We start from the raw sequence: 23640 nt of genomic DNA on the forward strand, positions 1-23640 counted from the left end.
GTTGCTATTTAATTTTTATACAAACAGTAGTATTTCTAACTCTCCATTGTCTCTTATTTCTCTGAATTTTCACTTAATTATCTGAAAACTTTTTAGACTTGTAAAAAATTCCCAATTTTGAATTTTCATAAAAGATTTTCACTTACTAACATACAAAGAAGCTCATAACATTCATTATGTCATTTGTGATAACTAAAATGAAGTTGGACAATTTCTACACAATTTGGAAGTAAATATGGGTGACATTTCTTTAGATTCAACTCTGTAGTTAAAAATTTAATCTTTGAATCTATTTACTTTGCCTCTTGGTTGAGAATGCTTGAGCTCTTATCTTTTTTTACATTGTACATTAAGTTGTTAAAATATTCTACAAAAACAAAAATGTTAACTAAATAAGTATATCTTATTTTCTTAAAAATGCTCAGAGGGTAGATATTTCCTGAAATGTGATTTATATTAGAACTAGAGGCCTAAATAACGCAGGAATTTGTGCAAGGGGTTCAGCCCTCGCAGCCCCTGCTTCACCCAGAAGGAAGGACATCCAAAAAGGTCATTCAGATGCCTGGTCTAATTAGCATATTATGCTTTTATTATTATAGATGATTCTATAGCATCTCATTAGACCTTGAGTAAATATTTGTGTATTCTAGGTGTACTGGTTAATAATGGCGGATTTTGTAACTAAGGAAAAACATGATAATTTCAAGAGAAACATCAAAAGTGCTTTATTCAAAGTCATGTCCATAGCAAGCTACACATTTGCCCATCTTTCAGGTATTTGTGGATACCGTCCCAATAGAACTTTTCTTGTTTTGAGGCAAACCATTCAGAGACCCAATTTGCCGCCACTTCATACATTTTGAAGTGCTATTCAGAAAGTGCTTGTGCCATTGATCAGAACAAGTGGTAATCTGAAGGAGCAAGGTCTGGTGAATATGGTGGATGGGTTAATACTTCCCAGGCAAGATCTTTTAACATGTCTGTAACTGGTTTTGAAGTGTGTGATGGCACATCATCATGATGCAAAATTACTTTGCTGTGTGATCTAGCACATTCTGGTCATGTCACGATCAAAGCCTAGTTCAAATTGATTATTTGTTGTTGGTAGCGGTCAGCATTAACAGTTTCACCTGGTTTTAGAAGCTCATAATGCACCACACCTTCCTGATCCCACCAAACACAGAGCATTGTCTTCTTTCCGAAACGATTTGGCCTTGCAGTTGATGTTGACAGTTGACCTGGATTAACCCATGATTTTGTGCATTTGGGATTCTCAAAATAAATTCACTTTTCATTGTCATCACAATTCGATGCAAAAAAGACTTCTTTCATGCCGTTGAAGCAACATTTTACTGATGACTTTTCAGTTTTCCATTTGTCTTTCATATAGTTGATATGGCACCCATTTTCCTTCCTTTAAAATCTTTCCCATTGCTTGTAAATGATTGGAAATTGTTTACTGAGCAACATTTAATCTTCCTGCAGGTTGTTTTTGAGTTTGACACGTATCTTCATCCAATAATGCTTGTAATTATCAGTCTTCAAACTTTTTTGGTTGACCTGGACATTCTTTGTTTTGCACATCAAAAGCATCATTTTTAAAACATTTAAACCAGCGTTTACAAGTATCTTGAGATGGAGCATGTTCACCATAAGCTTCCCAAAGTATATAATAACTTTCAGCAGCTCTTTTTTTGGCACAAAATTCGACATTTTTAAGCATAAAAATATCTATGATGTTAACACCTTCAGCAAATTTGACATGAAGTTTAGAAGCTTGCTGTCAATACAACAAAATAGCATACATATCAACATATATGTACCTCCATCTATTGAAAAAAAAAATCCGCATTATTAACTGGTACACCTAGTATATGTTTTAATTTCAATGTAGCAAGCAAGTTGTTTGAATTTGTTTGTGTTAAATGTTAAAAAACCCCACCTCAAAATGGTATAATATATGCCTCATTGAGTTAAAGTATTTTTCCGTGTTTGTATTCTGTTTCTTTTTAGCAAACTAAAGAAACAAAGTACACAAATCCAAGTAGATTTTTCAATTTGTTCCTCTGAATGTTTATTGTGAGCCATTAAGATTAGAGATTATTTTTTTATTTTTTTTTATTTTTTATTTTTTATTTTTTTCAAAATTTAAAACCTGTGCTTGCTTCTGAAAATCTCTCTCTTCTAGGGTATCTTGACAGTGATAATTGAGTTCTTGGAGCTCTTAAAAGAGTAGAGATAATTTCATTTTTCCATGTTGTCATTGGTGTCTCAGGAGCTCTGAAATCACTGTAGTTGGAACTGTCTGGTTTCTGAGTAAGCCATTGTGTCAGTAATGTGCAGAGAAAAACTCATAATGACATTGTTATGTCTCCCAAATTGTTGTTTAGAATAAATTACCAGTTCTAAAGAAGCAATTGGGTAGAACATTTAGATTTTTAAAAATATTACTTCTAAAACATTTCTTTTAAATAATTCTTTGTTGTGATTGCCTTAAGTAGGCAGCCTTTAAATTATGAGTAATGTACTAAAGGCTGTTATTGCTGCCATTTCTTGCAAGGGAGCATAGTGACACCTTCAGCAAGAGTCCTCTTTGTTTTGGAAAGAGTTATTTTAACTTATACAAATAATACACGTGCATATATTTATCCCCCAGCTTAACAAAATAAATACAACCCAAACAGTTTAAACTGCTGTGTTGCCTCCCCCTGCCTCTTAGAGAGAAGTAGTCATCACCATCCTGAAGTCAGTGTGTTTCGGTGTCCAGGCCTGTCTTTATACTTCTCTATATGTATGGCCACTAGCGAATCATGTTTATCAGTGTGGAACAAATGGAAATCTATATGTATCCTGCTACGACTTCTCTCTATCGATGTTATATTTATAATAGTAGTTGATTTCATGCATGGCTTACCACAGTTCACTTACTCAGTTTCCTCCTAATTGACATTTATGTTGTTGTCAGTTTTTTCCTTTGGACACAGTATTGTTAGAAAAATTCCTGTATGTATTTCTTAAGTAATAAGAGTAAGGATTTCTCTGCATAACTAAAAGTAAAACTGCTGGTTTTAAGTTATGTACATCTTTAGCTCTCTAAAATGGCTTACCAGTTTTTTCTCCTCCTAGTAATATATAAAAGTAAATTAGCCCATGTTCTAGAATCTAGATCCTTGACAGTTCTTATTTGTGTTGTGTGTGTTTTTAATCCTCATCTGAAGATGCCATTGATTTTTTTTTCTTTTTTTTTTTTTAGAGAGTGTGGAGGGGAGGGAGGAAGAAAGATAGTGGGGGAAAGAGGGAGAGAGAGAGAGAGAGGGAAAGAGAGAGAGAGAGAGAGTGGGAGAGCGAGAGACAGAGAGATAGCGGGAAAGAGGGAAACAGAAACATCCATGTGAGAGAGATACATCAATTGGTTGCCTCCTGCACATGCTGTGACTGGGGCCAGGTATCACCCAGGTATGGGCCCTTGACTGGGAATCAAACTCACCACCCTTTGGTATGCAGGCTGACACGCTAACGCTGAGCAACACGGTCCAGGGCCCTTGGCATGTCTTAGTATTGTTTTTCCGAAAGGATGGTTGTAAAATGGTATCTCATTGTAGTTCATTTTTTTCACTTTTTTAATTAACTTTATTGACATATAACTTACGTACAATGAACTCACCAATTTTAATTGTAGACTTCTATGATTTTTGACAAATGTGTATACTCATATAGCCACACCACAGTCATGTAACAGAAATTCCATCACCCAAAAAAGGTTTCCTCATGCTCCTTTGCTGTCAGTTTTTTGTCCTGACCTGGCTCCTGCCCCATTGATAGGCTTTCTTTCACTGTAATTTTGCCTATTCTGGAGGTTTATATAATTGAAGTCTTGTACATAGTCTTTGTGTGTGTCTTCTTTCATTTAGCATAATGCTTTTGAGATTCACCCATATTTTTGCTTTTTATTTATGTGTAGTATATCTGTTGTATGGTTATACCAGTTTGTTTATTCAATTTCTAGTTGATGGACATTTGGATTTTTTCTAGTTTTTGTCTTATAAATAAAGCTGCTATGAACTTTTGCCTACAAGTCTTGGTGTGGATATGTTTTCATATTTCTTACATAAAAGGAGTGGAATTGCTGAATTGTAGGGTGAGTGTACATTTAATGACTAGAAACTGCCAAACTATTTTCCAGAGTGTCTATACCATGTGGATCCTCGCCAGCAATGTAAGGAGAATTCCAGTTCCTCAACAACCTTTCATATTGTCAGTCTTTTTCATTTTAGCCATTCCAGTGAGTGTGTAGCAATACCTCATTGTGGTTTTACTTTGCATTGTCTTAATGTGCTTTTTTTGCCATCCATATGTTTTCTTTGGTGAAGTGATTGTACAAATCTTTTGCCTATTTTTCAGTTGAGTTTTTGTCTTTTTATTGAGTTGTAACAGTTATGTATTCTGGGTACAAGTCCTTTGTTCAATATATGTTTTGCAAATATTTTCTCCCAGTCTGTGGCCTGCCTTTTTATTTTCTTACCAGTATCTTGAAAAACACAAATTTCTAATTTTGATGAGGTCCTATTTATCAATTTATTTTATAGTTTGTGCCTTTTGTATCCTAGTGAAGAAACTTAGGCTAACCCAAGGTCACTAAGATTTTCACTGATGTTTTCTTCTAGAAAGATTATAGTTTTAGCTCTTACATGTAAGTCTATTGTCTATTTCAGAGTAAGTTGTGTATGTGATGTGAGGTAAGATAAAGGTTCATTTTTTTTGTAGATGGGTATCTAGTTGTTGCAGCACCATTTGTTGAAAGTATTCATTATGGTTTTATTTTTAGCTTTCTGGAATAATCTTTTCTATTATGATTTGTACAATTTGTTTCTTATATAAGAACTTATTTTCCAAACCAAAGCCATAAAATAGAAATTGCAGTGTTGCAGATAAGAGCAGGGTCTCTGGAGTCAGGCTTTGAATCCTCGCTTTACCACTTACTATCTTTGTGACTTGGGCAAGTTATATAACTTTCTGAACCTCAATTTCCTCATTTGTAAAATAATGCTAATAATAAGAGTCCCCACTTCACTGTATTATTATGAGAATACAATGTGCCTGGCTATACATATGTTAGCTGTGGTGGTAGTTATTATCACCATTATTATATTTAAAGAAAAAATTTTATTCTGAGCATTCTGGTCTATATCATTTCTAGGACTCATTCTTGGAATTTCTGTGATTTTATGTTTTTTAAGTTTTATTTTGTAGCCTGCAGAATGACCTATTTTTGTGAAAATAAAATTATAATATTCTTGTTTAATCTTCCTTTATTTTGCAGCTAGTGGTGGTTGGCAGGAACCTGAAAATCCTCACACTCAACGGGTAAGTAAAGGGTCATTAGAGAGAGGATGAAATAAGGGAGGATGGAGAGAAAGACTCAGGATCTTCCATTTTATCAGTGGATATGGCCTGTGCTTTGAAGCCCACGACACGTATTTTGGTGTCTATTACACATAGAAAGTGCTTCTCATTGTAAGACATTAACTCACAATGGCAGTTTTTCGCCATTAAGTTAATAGAACATTTTTGGTATAGTTTTAGTTCTTTCTGTACGTGAGTGCGAATTGCAAAGGAAACAATATGCTTTTGTTTTTCACATAGCCCACCAACTAAGTTGAATTTCCATTTTTTCTCAAATGTTCTTGGAAGTATCATCAGCATATAGACATCTCAGTTCCTGGAAACACCACAAATTTAGAAGATGCCCTTTGACTCAGTAGTGGTTGCTTATAGAATCATGACTGGAGCTTCCTTTAACAGTTCATGCAGGATTGATCTCTATCGTATACATTAGAGCTGATTTTTTTGCCCCTGGAACTAGAATGTGAAAAAGATAATGAAATACTATTGAAATGAAGTATGTACAAACTGCAGTTTAAACACAAGTTATAATTATTCACTTATGACATTAGCAGAAATTAGAAATACTAAAAATATCCTGGATGATCGTGTGGGGAATTGGACCTTTTTACATATACTGTTGTAAGTTTAAATTAGTACAAATTTCTTGAGCTCTCAGCAGTATCTGCTTTCTGAACTCTGACCTATAGAAGTATTTACACTTATACACAAAAATATATATTCATTCATCATACATTTATTGAGCACTTACTATATGTCAGGGATTGTCCTGAACAATAAGAATACATGGTTTTTACCTTCATAGAGCTTAAGTCTAATAGGAAAATAAAATCAATCAAATAATCCTCAGGTACAGGAAAAACTAAGTAATATGAAGAGAAATTGTGTTATGTGGACATTTAGGGGGAATTTCATCTAGTTAGATCTATATCTGAGGATGTTTCTAAGATTTTAGGACAGCAGGCACAGAAGGGAAAGAATTGAAAGCAGGGGAACAGCATATGCAAGGAGTTTACAAGTGAAAGAAGCAAAGCAAGTTGTAGACAAGGTGAGGGTGATGAGTGGAGCTTAGCATCGAGCGACTGGAGAGGAGTACTTGCTGTCAGACTGTGTAGACCGAGGTAAGGAGTCTGAAAAGTCTTCGAAGGTTTTAAGCTAAGACTTGCCAGGATCAGGTTAGTGTTTCTAAAACATAATTGCTACTGAAGTGAGAGGACAAGTGTGAGTACCAGGAGACCGTTAGGTCCTATCATAGGAAATGGTTAAATACCTAATACATAATAAATACCTGATACAGATGTTAAATACATCTGTCCTGTGTAATTAAGATGCAGCTTTTAAAAAGAATGAGGCAGATGTATTTGTACTGGATGGGAAGTTTATGATACTTTCAATGGAAAAAATGTTACAACTTTTTTTCTTACATGAAAAATAAAAAGACCTGTATTTATTTTATACGTATAAAAGCTGTACGTCTATACACGAGTTTTTTTCAATGTCTTACCTGTGCCTGTAAATGTGTAAGAAAGCTATCTAAACTCTAATAATGGATACCTCTGGTGAGGGCAGTGTAGATTTGGGCATAAGAGATAAAAGAGAAGTTTCACGTATTTTTTTTTATACATTGTTTAAATTTTTTCCAATTAACATAACATTGTTTTTATTATTAAAATACATTTTAAAAATGAAAATATGGGATGCAGTGTAGGAGAAAATAGAGTATGAAATGTCACATTCTTAGAAATAGATGGTCCTGTGGGCATGCAGAAAAAACAGGAGCATTTGTGAGAGAAATAAGTAATGAAGTAAAAGAATAGTGAAGAGAGAACATGCAATTTCCAAGCCTTCTCATTGCCCATTTCTTCCCGTTGTTCACCTTGAGGGTTCCATCTCAATTCCGAAATAGATCATGTACTGAAGATAAATTAAGAAAAGAGCAAACCTGCCACCTTAATAATTTGTTTTCTCTATTATGTGTCTAGCTAGTGTAAATGATTAATTTCGTATGTTTCCTGTTAGCTTTTTCATGAAACCAAAATACTGAGTCATTGATTTGTTACAGATGAACAAACTGATTGAATATTACCAGCAGCTTGCTCAGAAAGAGAAGGTTGAACGAGATCGCAAGAAACTGGCACGACGTAGAAACTATATGCCTTTGGCTTTTTCGGTGAGCACTTAGCACAAAAAGGAGATTGCAGTTCATTGATCAAGACTTCTGTGACATGCTGAAACCGGTTTGGCTCAGTGGTAGAGGGTCGATCTGTGGACTGAAAGGTCCCAGGTTCGATTCCGGTCAAGGGCATGTACATTGGTTGCGGGCGCATCCCTAGTAGGGGGTGTGCAAGAGGCAGCTGGTCGATGTTTCTCTCTCATCGACGTTTCTGGCTCTCTGTCCCTCTCTCCTCCTCTCTGTAAAAAATCAATAAAATATATATTTAAAATTAAAATTTTTTTTTTTAAAAAAAAGACTTCTGTGATGTGAGGACTGTGACTCTTTCAGAAAGTGGCCATTGTCCCTAGATTCCTAAAGGATGGGTAACAGAAAGGTTCCTCAAATTATAGGTGTTTGTTTAAGTCCAGCAGTTATGCTTTTACCACATCATTAGTTCTCTGAGTTTTAAGGACATTTGTGTTTCTCTTCTGATTATTCTCCAAAGAGGCTACTGTTTAATTCTGTAGGCACCACAGAACTGTAACAACTTTGGGATATTACAGAAACTCAGAAGTGGTAGATTTTATTCATATTACCACATAGCCCACCTTTGATATCCTCGGAGTGGTGGTTTTCTGGCTCTAGTTGTAATTTGGGGGACACCTTCCCATATTTCTCCAGTATAAAAAAACACTGAGTATTTATGTGGTTAAATAGATAGTAATATTTTAAAATATATATTTTGTTGATTTTTTACAGAAAGGAAGTTAAGAGGGAGAGTTAGAAACATCAAAGAGAGAGAAACATCAATCAGCTGCCTCCTGCACAGCCCCCACTGGGTATGTGCCTGCAACCAAGGTACATGCCTCCGATCGGAATCGAACCTGGCACCCTTGAGTCCACAGGCCGATGCTCTATCCACTGAGCCAAACCGGTCAGGGCGTAAGTGTAATTTTTGATAGGAAGTATTTATGGAAGTCATTCTTTACTAGTTTCCATGCTACCCATCAGAAAGAAGAGATTAAGATTTGGAGCTTTATTATTGTTCCCAAGTTTTATTTGCTGTCATAGAACAATTTGTTTTCTGTGTGTTTGCTTAGAGCTACGCAGGTTGGCATTTAATAAATACCATTTGTTGAATGGCAATGAATGATGTGTTAAGCACTGTGCTAGGCACTTTACTCATATTATTTTATTAAATCATCATCATAATCTTGTGGAATAGATGGCATATCCTCATTTTACAGTTGAGGAAATGTGATCTGTATAGGTTAAATAATTTGTCATACTGCTTCTACATGAGAATTAGTTAAGCTATCAAAATCCTACAAATTGGTAAGATCTATATAAAAATACCTAGAATTTAATAAAGCATTAAAACTCACAAGGCAGTCCTAGCTGGTTTGACTAAATAGAGCATTGGTCTGCAAACTAAAGGGTCTCGGGTTCGATTCCAGTCAAGGGCACGTACCGCAGTTGCAGGCTCAGTCTCTAGTAGGGGCCATGCAGGAGACAGCTGATTGATGATGTTCCTCTCTCATCAATGTTTCTCTCTCTCTCTCTCCTTCTCCCTTCCTCTCTGTCTAAAAAAAAAAATTTTTTTAATCAATAAAAATAAAAAACTCACAAGGCATTTACATTTGCCAAAGACTTAATGGAATCTTAATGAGTTTTTCTACATAGTCCAGTGGTATAAACAGCATATGCACTAGTGTATTTAGGAGAGGGATTTGAATTAAATGCATCATTCTTCCAACTTTCCCATATAACCTGCCTGCTGTATGAGTTTGCTTATCTTATGCTGCATTTTTTTTTTTTTTTATCTCTGTTGCAACCTGCTGCTATTTTGGGGCCTACAGCAACATACTATTCATGTAGTGGTAAGTTCTCTTTTATAATTCTTGCTAGCCCTGAAGAAGCTAGTAGATGATCACTGGTGTTCCAAGAAGACATTCCATATAGCTCTGGTCTAAACCAGTGGTCAGCAAACTCATTAGTCAACAGAGCCAAATATCAACAGTACAACGATTGAAATTTCTTTTGAGAGCCAAATTTTTTAAACTTAAACTTCTTCTAACACCACTTCTTCAAAATAGATTCACCCAGGCCATGGTATTTTGTGGAAGAGCCACATTCAATGGGCCAAAGAGCCTCATCTGGCTTGCGAGCTGCAGTTTGCCGACCATGGGTCTAAATCATAGTTTAGATATTTAGATTATTTTTTAAAAATCACATTTTGTTCAATTTTACTATGTTAATGTATTTTCAGTCTCCATGTTGGTACTTTAACTATTTTAAAAACTAGCGGCCCAGTGCATGAAATTTGTGCACACTGGAGAAAGGGGTTCCCTCAGCCTGGCTTGTGCTCTCTTGCAGTCCAGCAGCCCTCAGGGGATGTCTGACTGACGGCTTAGGCCCACTCCCCAGGGGGCCTAAGCCTTTAGTCGGACATCCTTAGCACTGCTGCAGAGGCAGGAGAGGCTCTTGCCACCATTGCTGCATTCACTAGCCATGAGCCTGGCTTCTGGCTGAGCAGCCCTCCCCCTGTGGGAGCGCACTGACCACCAGGGGGCAGCTCCTGCGTTGACCATCTGCCCTCTGGTGGTCAGTGCACATCATAGTGAACGGTCATTCCACTGTTTGGTCGATTTGCATATTAACCTTTTATTCTATAGGATAAGTTGATGTGGGGGCTACAGATTTCTCTCTTTAAAAGACACTTTCAACTTAGTTTGTTTTTGTTTGCTTGTTTTTTGCTTATTTCCCTGAGCTTCTCATGCTGTCCCACCCAAAATTCTTTTGATAAATAGAATGTTTAAAGGTGGAACTTCTAATAGGAATTTCTGAACTCTGTTTAGGACAAATATGGTCTTGGAACCAGACTTCAGCGACCACGAGCTGGTGCAACCATCAGTACCCTGGCTGGACTTTCGTAAGTTTGGACATTAAGTGGCTTTGAGGAGAAAAAGCAGGTATCAAAATGAATATTGAAGGAGTGTGATTTTTAGATAAATAACAGTTGCCAATGGTGAAGAAGATTCTCATACTTAGAAGAGACCTAAACAGAAAGATATTCTATAATAGAGGAATACTTCAATTTTTGTTATCATAGAATTTGAAGATAATCAGGTGGACCCTTGAGAAATTACTACCTTTCCTCTTTTAGCCTTAAAGAAGGAGAGGACCAGAAAGAGATAAAGATTGAGCCCGCTCAAGCTGTAGATGAAGTGGAGCCTCTACCTGAAGACTATTACACAAGACCAGTCAATTTAACAGAGGGTAATTTTATACATGATTCTACTTGGTTTATATTTTACAAGTAATTCTAATTTTGTTACTCTTATGCCGTGTGATTTGAGATTTTTAATAGCATAGTTGTTAGAAGTAAAATGAATCGTAGAAAATAAAGTAGATATAATAGAAATAAACATTTGAACTTTAAATGGTAGTTTTTTGAAGAACACTATTCACAAAAGCAGTATTATTTTATGTAATTATTTTGTATAAGTCTGATATTGAGCAGGTCACTAAACTGAGGCTGGTTTCTGCCTTTTCATGCTAGTAACCACCCTTCAGCAGCGCCTCTTACAGCCTGACTTCCAGCCAGTCTGTGCTTCTCAGCTCTATCCTCGTCACAAACACCTTCTGATCAAACGGTCCCTGCGCTGCCGGGTAAGTAGAGTTGCCATTTGTATTGGGGAAAAGCAAAAATAAAGTCAACGTGATTGGTGTCTGGCCAATATAAAAATCTCTGGAAGATAGTAAATATAAAGACTGTATAGGTGTCCAGGCACATTTTAAATACTTTCAACATAAATTCAATCCTTACAACTCTGTGAGGTGTAGGTACTATTGTTACCCTTGTTTTACAGATGTGGAACCTGAGGTATCGGAAGGTTAAGTTCATTGTACTAACCCCTAAAAGATTAGTGAAAGAATATTTAGCTATTAGTTTAGTAGAGTGGAAACAAAGAGGACTGATAATAAATAATCAATTTAAAATAAAGTAAGAAAGAAGAAAAATCCAGGCTCTGGGAATATAGAGAAGAAGCAACAGAGTTACTTCAATAAATAAGTTGTAAAAGAAAAAACCCCCACAGAAATGAAACCTTTTGTATCAGTCCTATCCAAGAGAACTCCCTTTGATGATGAAAATGTTCTGTATCTCACAGTCCAGCATGGCTGCCACTAGTCACATATGGCTACAGCAGTTGAAATGTGATAGTGCAACTGAGGTACTAAATCTTTCATCTTAAATTCATTTAAATAACTACATGTCAGTAGTGGCTACTGTTACCAAATAAAACAGCATGAAATTGGAAGAGACCTACGAGGCATATCAAACACATTGTGTAGACTTTATCTAATTCCTGATGTAAACAACAGAAAAAAGAAGGGAACCAGAGAAGGAAGGAGAAGAAGGAGGAGGAAAGAAAATTTATGAAATTTTGGGGAAATTTAAACACTGTCTGTATTTATATATATATATATAATATATATATATATATATATATATATATATATATATATATATATATATATAATTGATTTTTCACAGAGAGGAAGAGAGGGACAGAGAGTTAGAAACATTGATGAAAGAGAATCATCAATCAGCTGCCTCTTGCACACCCCCTAATGGGGATGTGCCCGCAACCCAGGTACATGCCCTTGACCAGAATTGAACCTGGGACCTTTCAGTCCGCAGGCCGGTGCTCTATCCATTGAGCCAAACTGGTTCCGGCTGTCTGTATATTTTTATGCTATTAAAAGAATTGTTCATTTTTTAGGTATAATAATAGTATTTTTATCCTCACCTGAGGATATATTTATTGATTTGAGAGAGGAAGGGGGGGGGTTATCATTTTGATAACCCTCTCTTTAGAGAAAACCCATAATGAAATGAAAAAAAGACCATAGACTGAGAAAAGTAATTTGAAAGGTATATAATTAAAGGATTAGTATCCAGAATATGTAAAGAACTTTAGCACATCAGTAAGGAAAAGGTATCTTAGTATAAAAACAACCAATAGAGCCGGCATCGGTTTGGCTCAGTGGATAGAGTGTCGGCCTGCGGACTCAAGGGTTCCGGGTTCGATTCTGGTCAAAGGCAAGTACATTGGCTGCGGGCACATCCCCGGTAGGGGGTGTGCAGGAGGTAGCTGTTCGATGTTTCTCTCTCATCGATGTTTCTAGCTCTCTATCCCTCTTCCTTCCTCTCTGTAAAAAATCAATAAAATATATATATATATATATATATATATATATATATATATATATATATATATATAAAATAACCAGTAGATATAACATACAAATCATGGCAGAGGAAATCCCAAAACCCAATAATTAGGAAAGATGCTCAGACTTAGACAGTAATCAGAGAATTGTACATTGAAACTACAGTGAGATACCATTTTATAGATTACCAGGTTGGCAGAAGTTAGCAGTTTGGCAGTGTCTATCAAAATAACAAATGCACATACCCATTGATCCACTTTTAATAAAATGTTCTATATAAACATTTACACATGTGGAAAATGATTGATGTATAAGAATATTTATAGCAGCATTATTTGTAGAAGCAAAATCATAGAAACATCAATTTGGGTATAGCTAAGGAAGTAATAGGAATCGTTACAGAAGGACACAGAGGCACCTCTGTGTGCGCTGGTATGGAATTCCAAGACAGATGGGGGGGATCAAAGGGTAAAATAATGGTCCTTTTATGTTATTGTGAAAAAGAAAGTTGATGTATTTGTATACTTTTATATGCATAGGCTGTGAAAAAACATATGAGAAACTGGTTGGCTCAGGGGAGAGGTACAAGGGGACAGGTAATAGGTATCTTTTCAGTGTACCTTTTTTATATTGTTAAAACAATTTTTAACCAGGTGCACGTAGTACCCATTCAATATATAAGGAAATAATTGTTACTGTATTTTAAAGTATGATATCTAGAATCATACTATGGGCATTTAAATCCCAGCTCCAATTCTTACTGGCTCCGTGAAGTTGCACAGATTATGTATTCTTCCTGTCCCCCATTTTCATCATCTATGAAATGGGGACAACAATACCCCTATCTCATAAGTTGATGTGATGTTTAAATCTACTTAAACCAAGAATGTATACTTTCTAGGCTAGTAGAGAGGAAATAAAAAGGACTAAAAAATAATATAAAAGAAAGCAAGAAAGAAGAAAAATCAACAAAATCTACATTGTTTAGCATATAAAGTAAATGCTCAGTATGTTAGTTTTACTATTTCAGTAGTTTGCATTGCAAAAGTATAATTTTTGATAGTGTGGTTGCTGTATCCAGAAGTTATCTGTAATACACGCTATTTCAAAACATGTGGTTTTGCAGAAAAATACTAGTAAAACAAAACTCTAGTAAATGCTATACTTCTAAACTTAGTAGCTCCCTGGATCAGCAGAATGTGTTCTTGTTTTTCTCTGATAAATATATTTTTTACTTTTTTTAGAAATGTGAACATAACTTGAGCAAGCCAGAATTTAATCCAACATCTATCAAATTTAAAATCCAGCTGGTTGCTGTGTGAGTATTTTAGGATGGGTGTTTTTGGGTGTATGGGTGTTTTTTTTTGTTTTTGTTTTTGTTTTTTTTTCTTAAAAAAGAAAAACTACATCAAAATAATCTTGTTCTGTTCCTTTTTATATTTTGAATTATACACCAGGAAGTTTAAGGCAAATCTATAGACAGAATCCAGGGTGTGTTTGTATTAGTGACACAGTGATAGGTGGATTGTTGGGTAGAGAGTCACTCATCATTCATTACAAATTACAAAGTACCAAAGTTTGGAAATGATCTTTTAAAAATTAAAGTAAAAAATAATAATAAAATATAGCAGGTTGAAGAGTACCCCGTAACAATGTTCATTTATTTAACTGTGTTCCAATAATGCTTCACTGAATGTGATAAAAGTGATTTAAGTTAGTTTTAACTCACTGGGACTTATTAGTAGAAGGAAATTTTTGTGTATGAAAATCACTTGTCAAACAAGAAGAATATTTTGATAAATGAGAAAAATATTGTCTTGACTTTAGGGTGAGAGAGTTTGTCCTAAGTAATGCATGAAACTCAGAAGCCACTAAGGAAAAAATAGACAGCTTTGACCTTAGCAAAAAACAATAACACGAATTGTCAAAACAAAATCAACAATAACAAAGTCTTGAGACAGTAGAACAGAAAAGAGTATTTGCCACCCTAACCAGTTTGGCTCTGGATAGAGCAGCAGCCAGCAGACTGAAGGGTCCCAGGTTCAATTCTGGTCAAGGACATGTATCTTGGTTGTGGTAGGCTCAATCCTCCGTAGGTGGCGCACAGGAGGCAGCTGAATGATATTTCACTCTCATCGATGTTTCTACAAATGTTTTTTCCTCTCTGTAAAATCAATAAAATAAATGTTTTAAAAATTAAAAAAAAAAAAAAAGAAAGAAAAAAGTACTTGCCATTCTTGACAAATAAGTTTAATACCGTGGACTGCAGAATTCCTCACAAATTGGAAAGGATTTGAACAGGCAGCTCACAAAAAAGGAATTCCAATGGCCAATCAATACCAAATGGAAATATGCTGAGACTTGTTAGAAAATCTAAAAAAATAAAAAAGCATCTGGTGCTGAGAATTAAGGTGAATATTTTCTTTCATTGATGGCAGGCTGGCAATTTGCTAGTCTTTTTTGGAGAATAGTCTGGAATACCAAGATGAAATTACATAGACTTTTTAACCCATCAGTACCATCTCAGGAATCTATTCTGTAGAAACAAAAGTACCAATATCTAAAGATACATTTATAAGGATGTATATTGTAACATTTTAATGACAAAAGCTTGAAATAATTTCAGTGTCAAGCTGATTAACCACTATCAAAGAAATAGTTGATTAAATTGACATACACTAGTGCTATAGAATATTATGCAGCAATTAAAAAGCCAGTGCCAGTCAAAAGGTTGAGAAGTGCTGATCTGGTGAGTTAGGAGAAAGGCACTAAAAGGGCCTCGTATGGGTTCTGTTACTCTGTCTAAACTTATTTCCCTTGTCTCTGATATGGGAATACCAATCCCGCCTCCCTCTAAGGGTTGTGAGAAGAATCATTTGAGCTATTATGTTTGCAAATGCTTTATAAATGTAAATCACCATAAAATATGTTCTATTTTCCTATTATTTACATGATTGGTTAGCAAAGAAGAAAACTATAAAAATGGTATATGTGATGTTTTGTACGCACATCTTTCTTTTCTTTTTTAAATATATATTGATTTTTTAGAGAGAGTTAGAAACACCGATGAGAGAGAAACATCCATCAGCTACCTACACTCCCTACTGGGGATGTGCCTGCAACCAAGGTACATGTCCTTGACCAGAATCAAACCTGGGACCATTGAGTCCACAGGCTAACGCTCTATCCACTGAGCCAAAGCGGTTAGGGCTGCACATCTTTCTTAATTAAGAATTACAATTACACACATTACAGAAATCCTGAATGGCAGGATGTTCCTAGTGTTGATTTCTTAAGCTTGCTTTGAGCAAAAATGCTTTTTTTTCTGACATCATGGCAGTATTTGCCTGGGAATCTTAATACATGTATGTACTCTGGCCACACTGCATGTCACACATGCTAAATCCAAATCCTTGATAATGGGGCCCTTGAATTTGTATTAAGTTACTCAGAGAGATCTGACGACCAGAAGAGAAAATATCTAGTCTGAAGTTAAAATACCTTTTTACCTCTATTTTAAGGTTCACTTCCCCTTAACCTGCCCCACATGCACACACATTTTTAGTGTGGCTTGGTGCACGACATTCATGACACTGGGGCAGGGTCGGGGGATCCCTCAGCCTGGCCTGTACCTTCTCACAGTCGGGGACCCTTTAGGGGATGTCTGCCTGCTGACTTAGGCCTGCTCCCTGCAGATAGAGGCGAGAGAGGTTCCTGCCACCACCACTGTACTCATCAATGTGAGCCTAGCTTCTGGCTGAGTGGTGCTCCCCCTGTGGGGAGCATAGAGCATCTGCCCCCTGGGGCTCAGTGCATGTCATAGCGACCGGTCATTCTGCCATTTGGTCCATTTACATATTAGCCTTTTATTGTATAGAATATGCACAATTACTAACATTTATGAGTACTTTGTTCCAGGCACTTTCATATGCATTATTTAATGTATTCTTCACAATAACCTCAAGACATAGATACTATTATCCTTCTCATTTTAAAATTGAGAAAACAAAGCAAAAGAGGTAAATATCTTGTCCTGGGGTTTTGACAGAGAAATACTTTGGTATATAAATATTGAACTGGGATTTGAACCTGGACAGTTTGAGTTCAGAATAAACACATATGAGTACAATTTTGTGGTCTTATTTTTGAAAGGCAGTATAAGATAGTGGGTAAGAGCAAGGACCCTGGACCTGGACTGCCTGGGTTTGAATCCTGCGCACTTACCAAGCCTAGCTGCTTCGTCTTTATAATGGGGGTAATAATAATGACTAGCTCATGCAGTTGCAGTGAAGGGTACAGGAGTTCATATTTGAAAAGTACTTAAAAGATTGACTGGCACATAGTAAGTACTGTATAAAAGTGTGTGCTAGTGTTTTTACACTGCTGCAATATGATATTTAGTCATTTTTGGATCCTATAATTAGCTTTTAGATTTATAGAAATGAACTAATAAAATCTCAAAAATATATATCTTCCATGATACCCACACAACTATTGGCTCTAAAGTAGAAGGGTACATAAGATTTTAGAAAGAACTCATTACCAATTTGGTCTAATGTCTTAGGTTCTTACTATAGTGAAGATATGATTCTCTAAAATTCTTTTCATTTGACATGTTCTAATTAACATGAAGAAATCATATTTTTGCTGCACTATCTAAAAAAAAAAAAAAAAAGTAATTTTATGAGGCTCCAGTGACTGTTAATGCTTTTTTTACTCATTCACAGCAATTACATCCCAGAAGTGAGAATCATGTCGATTCCCAATCTTCGCTACATGAAGGTTAGTACTTTGCTTTATTAACAGGAAAAGAAAGAATTCCTTGACTGAAGATGTGTGCATGTGTGGGTGGGTGGCTCTGTGTATTTGGCATGGACACAGTGAGCAAGGGATAAAAGAGAAGAAAGTTTGGAATAATAAAGGGATTGAGATTTTAAAGTTCTTTAGCTGAGATTCTTAACAATAGCATCTATGAATGTATCCAGAAGGAGCAGTGTGCACATACAGAGAGATGGAAGCGGGTGGGGAAAGAAAGACTTTGAATCCCATAGGCATTTTTAGCTATTTTCCATCATCTCCTGTGTGCGTATGCAGCAGATAACAGGAAGCATCTAGATTTGAGGCCCTTATCTATGCCCTTTCCTCCCCCTTACACCCCATTATGAATTGAAGAACATTCTGCCGCAGCCTCTTTACTTTTTTCTAATATATTTTTATCGATTTCAGAGAGGAAGGAAGAGGGAGAGAGAGATAGAAATATCAATAATGAGACAATCATTGATTGGCTGCCTCCTGCATGCCCCCTACTGGGGATCGAGCCTGCAACCCCAGCATGTGCCCTTGGCTGGTCTCAAACCTGGGACCCTTCAGTTCACAGGCCGACCCTCTATCCACTGAGCCAAACTAGCTAGCCTCTTTAGTTTTAGTTTAGTTTTCCTTTCATGGTGCCCATGAAGACATTTATAAAGTCCCTGTTCATTTTAATATTATTTGCTAATCTCAAGAGAGTACGCAAGGACAAACTATGGTTCAAAAATCTTAAAAATCTTACAGTCTTGATATGCCATTTTTTTCTATTATTATATCTGAAGAGTCTGTGGCTCCCATATTTTATTTTGAGGGCTTCCTTCCTTTTAGTCCTTAAGTGGAGGACTGAGTGGAGCAAGAGTTGTAAACTTTAAATAATCACTTAGATTAAATACATTTCTTAGAATTTCTGGAACTAGTAACTTGCCCTTTCTATTTGATCTGTCCCATTTCCTCAGTGAAATAACTCTAGAGAGTATATGGCCTAACATATAAATAATAGAGTAGGGATGAGTGAGCATTTGGAGAATGCAGTAATGGAGAGGTATGGGTGGTGTTATTTCTCAGAACTGATTGGGGAAGATAGTTGATTTTGTGAAATATTTGCTATAGCAGCTAAGAAAGTAGACCTGGGTGGCAATAGTGGAACACGTCTAAGATGCTTTTCCTATTTCACAGGAGAGCCAAGTTCTCCTGACTCTTACGAATCCAGTGGAGAACCTCACCCATGTGACACTGCTGGAATGCGACGAAGGGGACCCTGATAATGTCAACAGCACTGCTAAGGTGGGAGCATTTTGCCTTGTTCTGACCCTGATTTTTCCTGGAATGACCTCATTTTACCTGGCTTACAGGACTCTGTACTGTCTCTCATTTCTATATCCAAGGTATCATCGGTTCTTCTGATTCTACCTCCGAAGGTTTTACTTTCTCTGCAGACACTGCCACTGCCCTGTTTGAAAGATTCATCTTTTCTTACCTGGACTGTAGTAGTTTCCTAACTGACCTCACTGTTTTCAGTACACCCCGCCTCCATTCCAGTCCACCTTCTGTCTTGTCACCAGGATGATCTTTCCAAAATCTGATTTTGATCTTGACATGCTGATTACTTGCTATTCCTCTGACTCTGAGATAAAATTCAAATTCCTTGACATAGCAGAAGAGCTCCTTAATGTCCTTACTTCTTTCTGTTCTTAATGTCCTCACTTCTCTCTGTTCTTCAGATGATTTTACGCCAGATCTCCAAATCTAGCATTCTCCAAATTATACATATTTATGGTTGAGATCCAGGCAAATCTCATGGCTTGTGAACTTTCACCCTAGAGAATTGCATATGCTGTTTGTTTTATCTAGAATGCCTCTCCTGCCCCCTCTCCCCTGGCATACATGCCCACACCACTCCTTCAGTGTAATGAATGCTCATTCTGCAAGACTCATAGGAATTAGCATCTCCTTTAAAATTTGGTATGCCTCCTCTAGATGCGTTCTGCTTATATAGAGAATGCATAGCACTAAATAAATAGTAAAACAGGTGATTTTTGACTCAGTGTTAGGTGAGTTAATGAAATGTGGCCTTTCTCCATTTTGCTATTTGGTGATTCATCTAGTACTTGGTATTTTAGATCAAGACCTTTCTCTATAGACCATCTATTACTGACTCATAATTCAGCGTGATATTTATTAATAGAGATTGGTAGAAAGGATACCTCTGTCTGTAATTAGCTGTTATTCAAATAATCCTTCTTAGTAGGGAATGTCTTGATCCTATCCCTTTTTTCCTTCCTGTGCTTTATGTATGAGGGCTTTCTTCCTTTTAGTTCTTAAGTGGAGGACTTATTATTTCACTTGCTAGCATTACTCCCAAAGAGAGATGACACACCTCCCTCCTTGTTTCTTTTTCTTTTTGTTAAATAACAAAAATAACCAGTAATGGTAGAAACAGAAATAACTGCCTATGCACATACCCAGCTGGTGAATTTGCTGTATTTCTTTCTCTTTACACTCCTCAGCCACATTTGTATCCATAATTAGAAATGTGGTTGATGTTACCTGTTAACCTCTGACATAGCAAAGTTGAAGCCTAGTTACAACAGAAGGATAAGTCTGAAGAATGCTTGTTTTCCATGACCATAAACATACCCAACATCCCTGTTTCAGAAAATACTGTTTCAACCAGTGTTTCTCCTTTTTGTGTTCCTTAAAAAAAAAGATGAACTGCTTCAGATATACCATAAAGTTTGAAGACTAATGTAGCAAAAATCCATGTACTTCCATCCCCTTAAGAAATAGAATATTAAAGACACAATTAAAACCTCTACGCCCTTCCCACTTGAACTTCCCAATGCAGCCACAATGAAATAAACACTCCCTTGACTTTATCATTCCCTTGAATTTTTTTGTCCTTATATTTTTACTGGAAATGTCTGTTTTTTAAACAGTGATTCTAAACTTCATGCAAGTGCTATCACACTGTTTCTTGAGTCTTGCTAGTTATTTCTAAATGTCCGCATCACTGTAATACTTCGCTGTATTCTGTTGAATGAATGTCCTACGACACATTCCTTCTAAGGAAGGCCTCTCTCGCGTTTTGCAGGTGGCGGTGCCGCCCAAAGAGCTGGTGCTGGCCGGCAAGGACGCGGCCGCAGAGTACGACGAGCTGGCAGAGCCCCAGGACTTCCAGGATGATCCCGAGTGAGTGAGCTTTCGCTGACACCCCTCGCCCCACATTGGCTGATACAGGAGGCCCACTTAGAGATTCTACATATTTTACCCGCATTTTAAAAAACAAGTTTTCCTTCTTATAAAAATAATCACTATAGATATTTTGAAAATACATATCAACCATGAAGAAGAAAATAAAATCTAACCACCAGAGATAAGCATCATCTACATTTTGGTGTTGGTCCTTTCATCATTGGTATCATTCTGTAAGCACGTTGTTTCAATCTTTGTTTTTTTTTTCTTCTCATAAATACATTTTCCCATGTTAAAAACATTTCAAGTGCATGTATAATGGTTGTGGACAGAATACAGGTTGCTAACAGAATACACTACTATCCCTGTAGATTTATCCCTGGATTTGTCCACTCCTACCCTCACTCTCTTAGAGTAATTAATAGTTTTAATTCTCTCAGACCTAATAACTGAAAAGGGAAAGACCAAACCTTTTCCAGAATGGGGAGTGCATCATCAGCATCCAGTCTGAAGACAGAAATCATATCAGTTATTTGAACAGAGAGGATTTAATATAAAGAATTGTTAACTGGGTAACTTCAAAGGTTAAAATAACTCTGAAGTATCCCAGAGATGGCAATTTTATGAAAGAGCTACCACCCCAGGGCTGAGGGAACACAGGGAAATGGTTAAAATTGTTAAAATGTAGAAACTTGAAGGAAGGCCCTGGTGGAGCAGAAATTCAGACCTGTGGGCAGTGAGAGGGGACACGCTTTACAGGAGCTGGCATCTTGGTGGCAGCAGAGGCCTGCACGATGCAGCTGGTTATGCAAGAGTTGGAACACTAGCTGGCTCTTGACACTTTCTGGGTGATGGAGCGTTCATGGAGTGATGCCCATGGGGACCGCACACAAACAGCAAGCTCCCAGAGAGGAGCAAGCCCCTCCTTCCCGCAGGCTCTAGTCTCCCTTTAGAGTCTCCCTAACGGGAACCTGACAGGAAGCCAGCTTACAGAGCCGAAATGTGGTTAGCAGAGTCCTGGATCACAAACCAAGACGTAGAAGGTGGGCCTAGAGCTGAGAAGCAGTGGCCTAATAGACTGGCACAGGGAACATTTAAGGTTTTGTAACAGAATAATCAGAATAATCAAAAGCAAGATATTGGAAAGAAGAGAGGACATAGGATGGGTTGGAAAAATAAAGTGAGAGCAAAGGTGAGATTAGTACAGTGATTATGGGTTAAGTTGAGAAAGCACCAGGGCACGTGGTTTGTTTTGTTTCATTGTTCTGTATAGTCCTGGGCTCCACCCCAGAGATTCTTTTCAACAGGTTTAGGGGGGCACCAGACATCTGAATTTTTTTTAAGCTTCCCAGATGGCAGTGCTTGCCTGGGGGGTTAAGGATAGAAAGACAGATTTTTTCCTTTTTTTATTTTTAACTGAATTTAAAAAATGAATCTGATACAATCAAAAGTTTATTAACTACAATATGAAATGCATTCTCTTTAATCTTTTGTTTTATGTGGGTCCTTAAGTTACATTCATTAGGTACATAAATTTGTTAAGCCAGTGCAAATTATTCATTCTCTGAGGTAGTAAATTCCAGACAGAGTAATTACATGACAGATTGACAAAATTGAATTAATTATATTTCACATTACTATTCTTTATAGGACTTTTAGATATCTGGAAATGGAAGTTATGCAGTACTGTTTAAATATGTAAATGTTTAATTCCAATAACTTTTCTGAGAGTGACTGAGTATCATTTGGGCAGTATCTCAAATTCTGTTTATTTAATTACTTTTTGAAGTTATTTTTTTAAATGTATTTTTATTGATTTCAGAGAGGAAGTGAGAGGGAGAGAGAGATAGAAACATCAATGATGAGAGAGAATCATTGATTGGCTGCCTCCTTCATGCCCCCTACTGGGGATTGAGCCAGCAACCTGGGTATGTGCCCTTAAATGGAATCGAGCCCAGGACGCTTCAGTCCGTAGGCCAACGCTCTGTCCACTGAGCCAAACCAGCTAGGGCTGAAGCTAAGTTATTAAATCATAAACTCCAAGTGCATATCAGAAAAAACTGAAATGGAAACTTCAACTAGAGAGAATTTTTTCTATTCTGAAAATTCCTAATTTATAGAAGTTATTTACAAAAACACTGATTTATGGTGTTCCAGAAATTTCTTTAACTCTGAGTTATGATCACTGTATATTCTATAGAAACATTACCACATATGCACAAAGATGAACGTAAAAAAGGGGCTTTCGAAGCACCCTTGTTTATAATAGGAATGTTGACAACAATCTCAGTGTATGACAGTTATGGTAATATAGAATAGAATACTAGGAAACTGCCGAAACCAGTTTGGCTCAATGGATAGAGCGGTGGCTTGGGGACTGAAGGGTCCCCGGTTCAATTCTGGTCAAAGGCATGTACCTTGGTTGCGGGCATATCCCCAGTAGGGGGTGTGCAAGAGGCAGCTGATCGATGACTCTCTCTCATCGATGTTTCTAACTATCTCTCTCCCTTCCTCTCTGTAACAAATCAATAAAATATATATATATTTTTAAAAAGGATACTAGGAAACTACTAAGGAGAATGGAGAAGATCTTTATATACCAATATGGAAAAGTGTTTCTGTTAAACAGAGTGGGGGGGGAAAAAACAACCTTTTGTGTTGGTTAAAAAAAGCAGAAAATTATAAATACAGAAAAGTATCTGGTTGGTTAAAAACCAAAGTGTTTGCAGTTTTTCCCTCATGCAGAAGGAAATAATAAGGGGAAAGGCTTTTACTTTTTACCATTTGAATTTGATTATATTTTACTTTTGTAATGCTTAAAAAATAAGGTGATCAACATTTTG

At 36.6% G+C, this 23640-nt stretch overlaps 1 protein-coding gene across 2 annotated transcripts in view; it reads left to right on the forward strand.

Annotated features, from left to right (window-relative positions):
- The window catches only part of DCTN4 (dynactin subunit 4), a 33898-nt gene that overhangs the window by 7557 nt on the left and 2701 nt on the right, over positions 1 to 23640 (forward strand). The window contains exons 4-13 of one of the 2 annotated variants that reach the window (XM_084884756.1): positions 5321 to 5364; positions 7466 to 7573; positions 9418 to 9438; positions 10417 to 10490; positions 10725 to 10837; positions 11121 to 11230; positions 14041 to 14114; positions 17524 to 17578; positions 18782 to 18889; positions 20697 to 20794. In XM_084884756.1, coding sequence (XP_084740882.1) covers positions 5321 to 5364; positions 7466 to 7573; positions 9418 to 9438; positions 10417 to 10490; positions 10725 to 10837; positions 11121 to 11230; positions 14041 to 14114; positions 17524 to 17578; positions 18782 to 18889; positions 20697 to 20794 — 805 coding nt within the window. The remainder of the gene's footprint in view (positions 1 to 5320; positions 5365 to 7465; positions 7574 to 9417; positions 9439 to 10416; positions 10491 to 10724; positions 10838 to 11120; positions 11231 to 14040; positions 14115 to 17523; positions 17579 to 18781; positions 18890 to 20696; positions 20795 to 23640) is intronic. The other variant, XM_084884757.1, reaches the window with a different exon arrangement.

Source organism: Pipistrellus hanaki, assembly GCF_964339955.1.
Source record: "Pipistrellus hanaki genome assembly, chromosome: 5".
In the NCBI taxonomy this organism is placed as follows: Eukaryota; Metazoa; Chordata; class Mammalia; order Chiroptera; family Vespertilionidae; genus Pipistrellus; species Pipistrellus hanaki.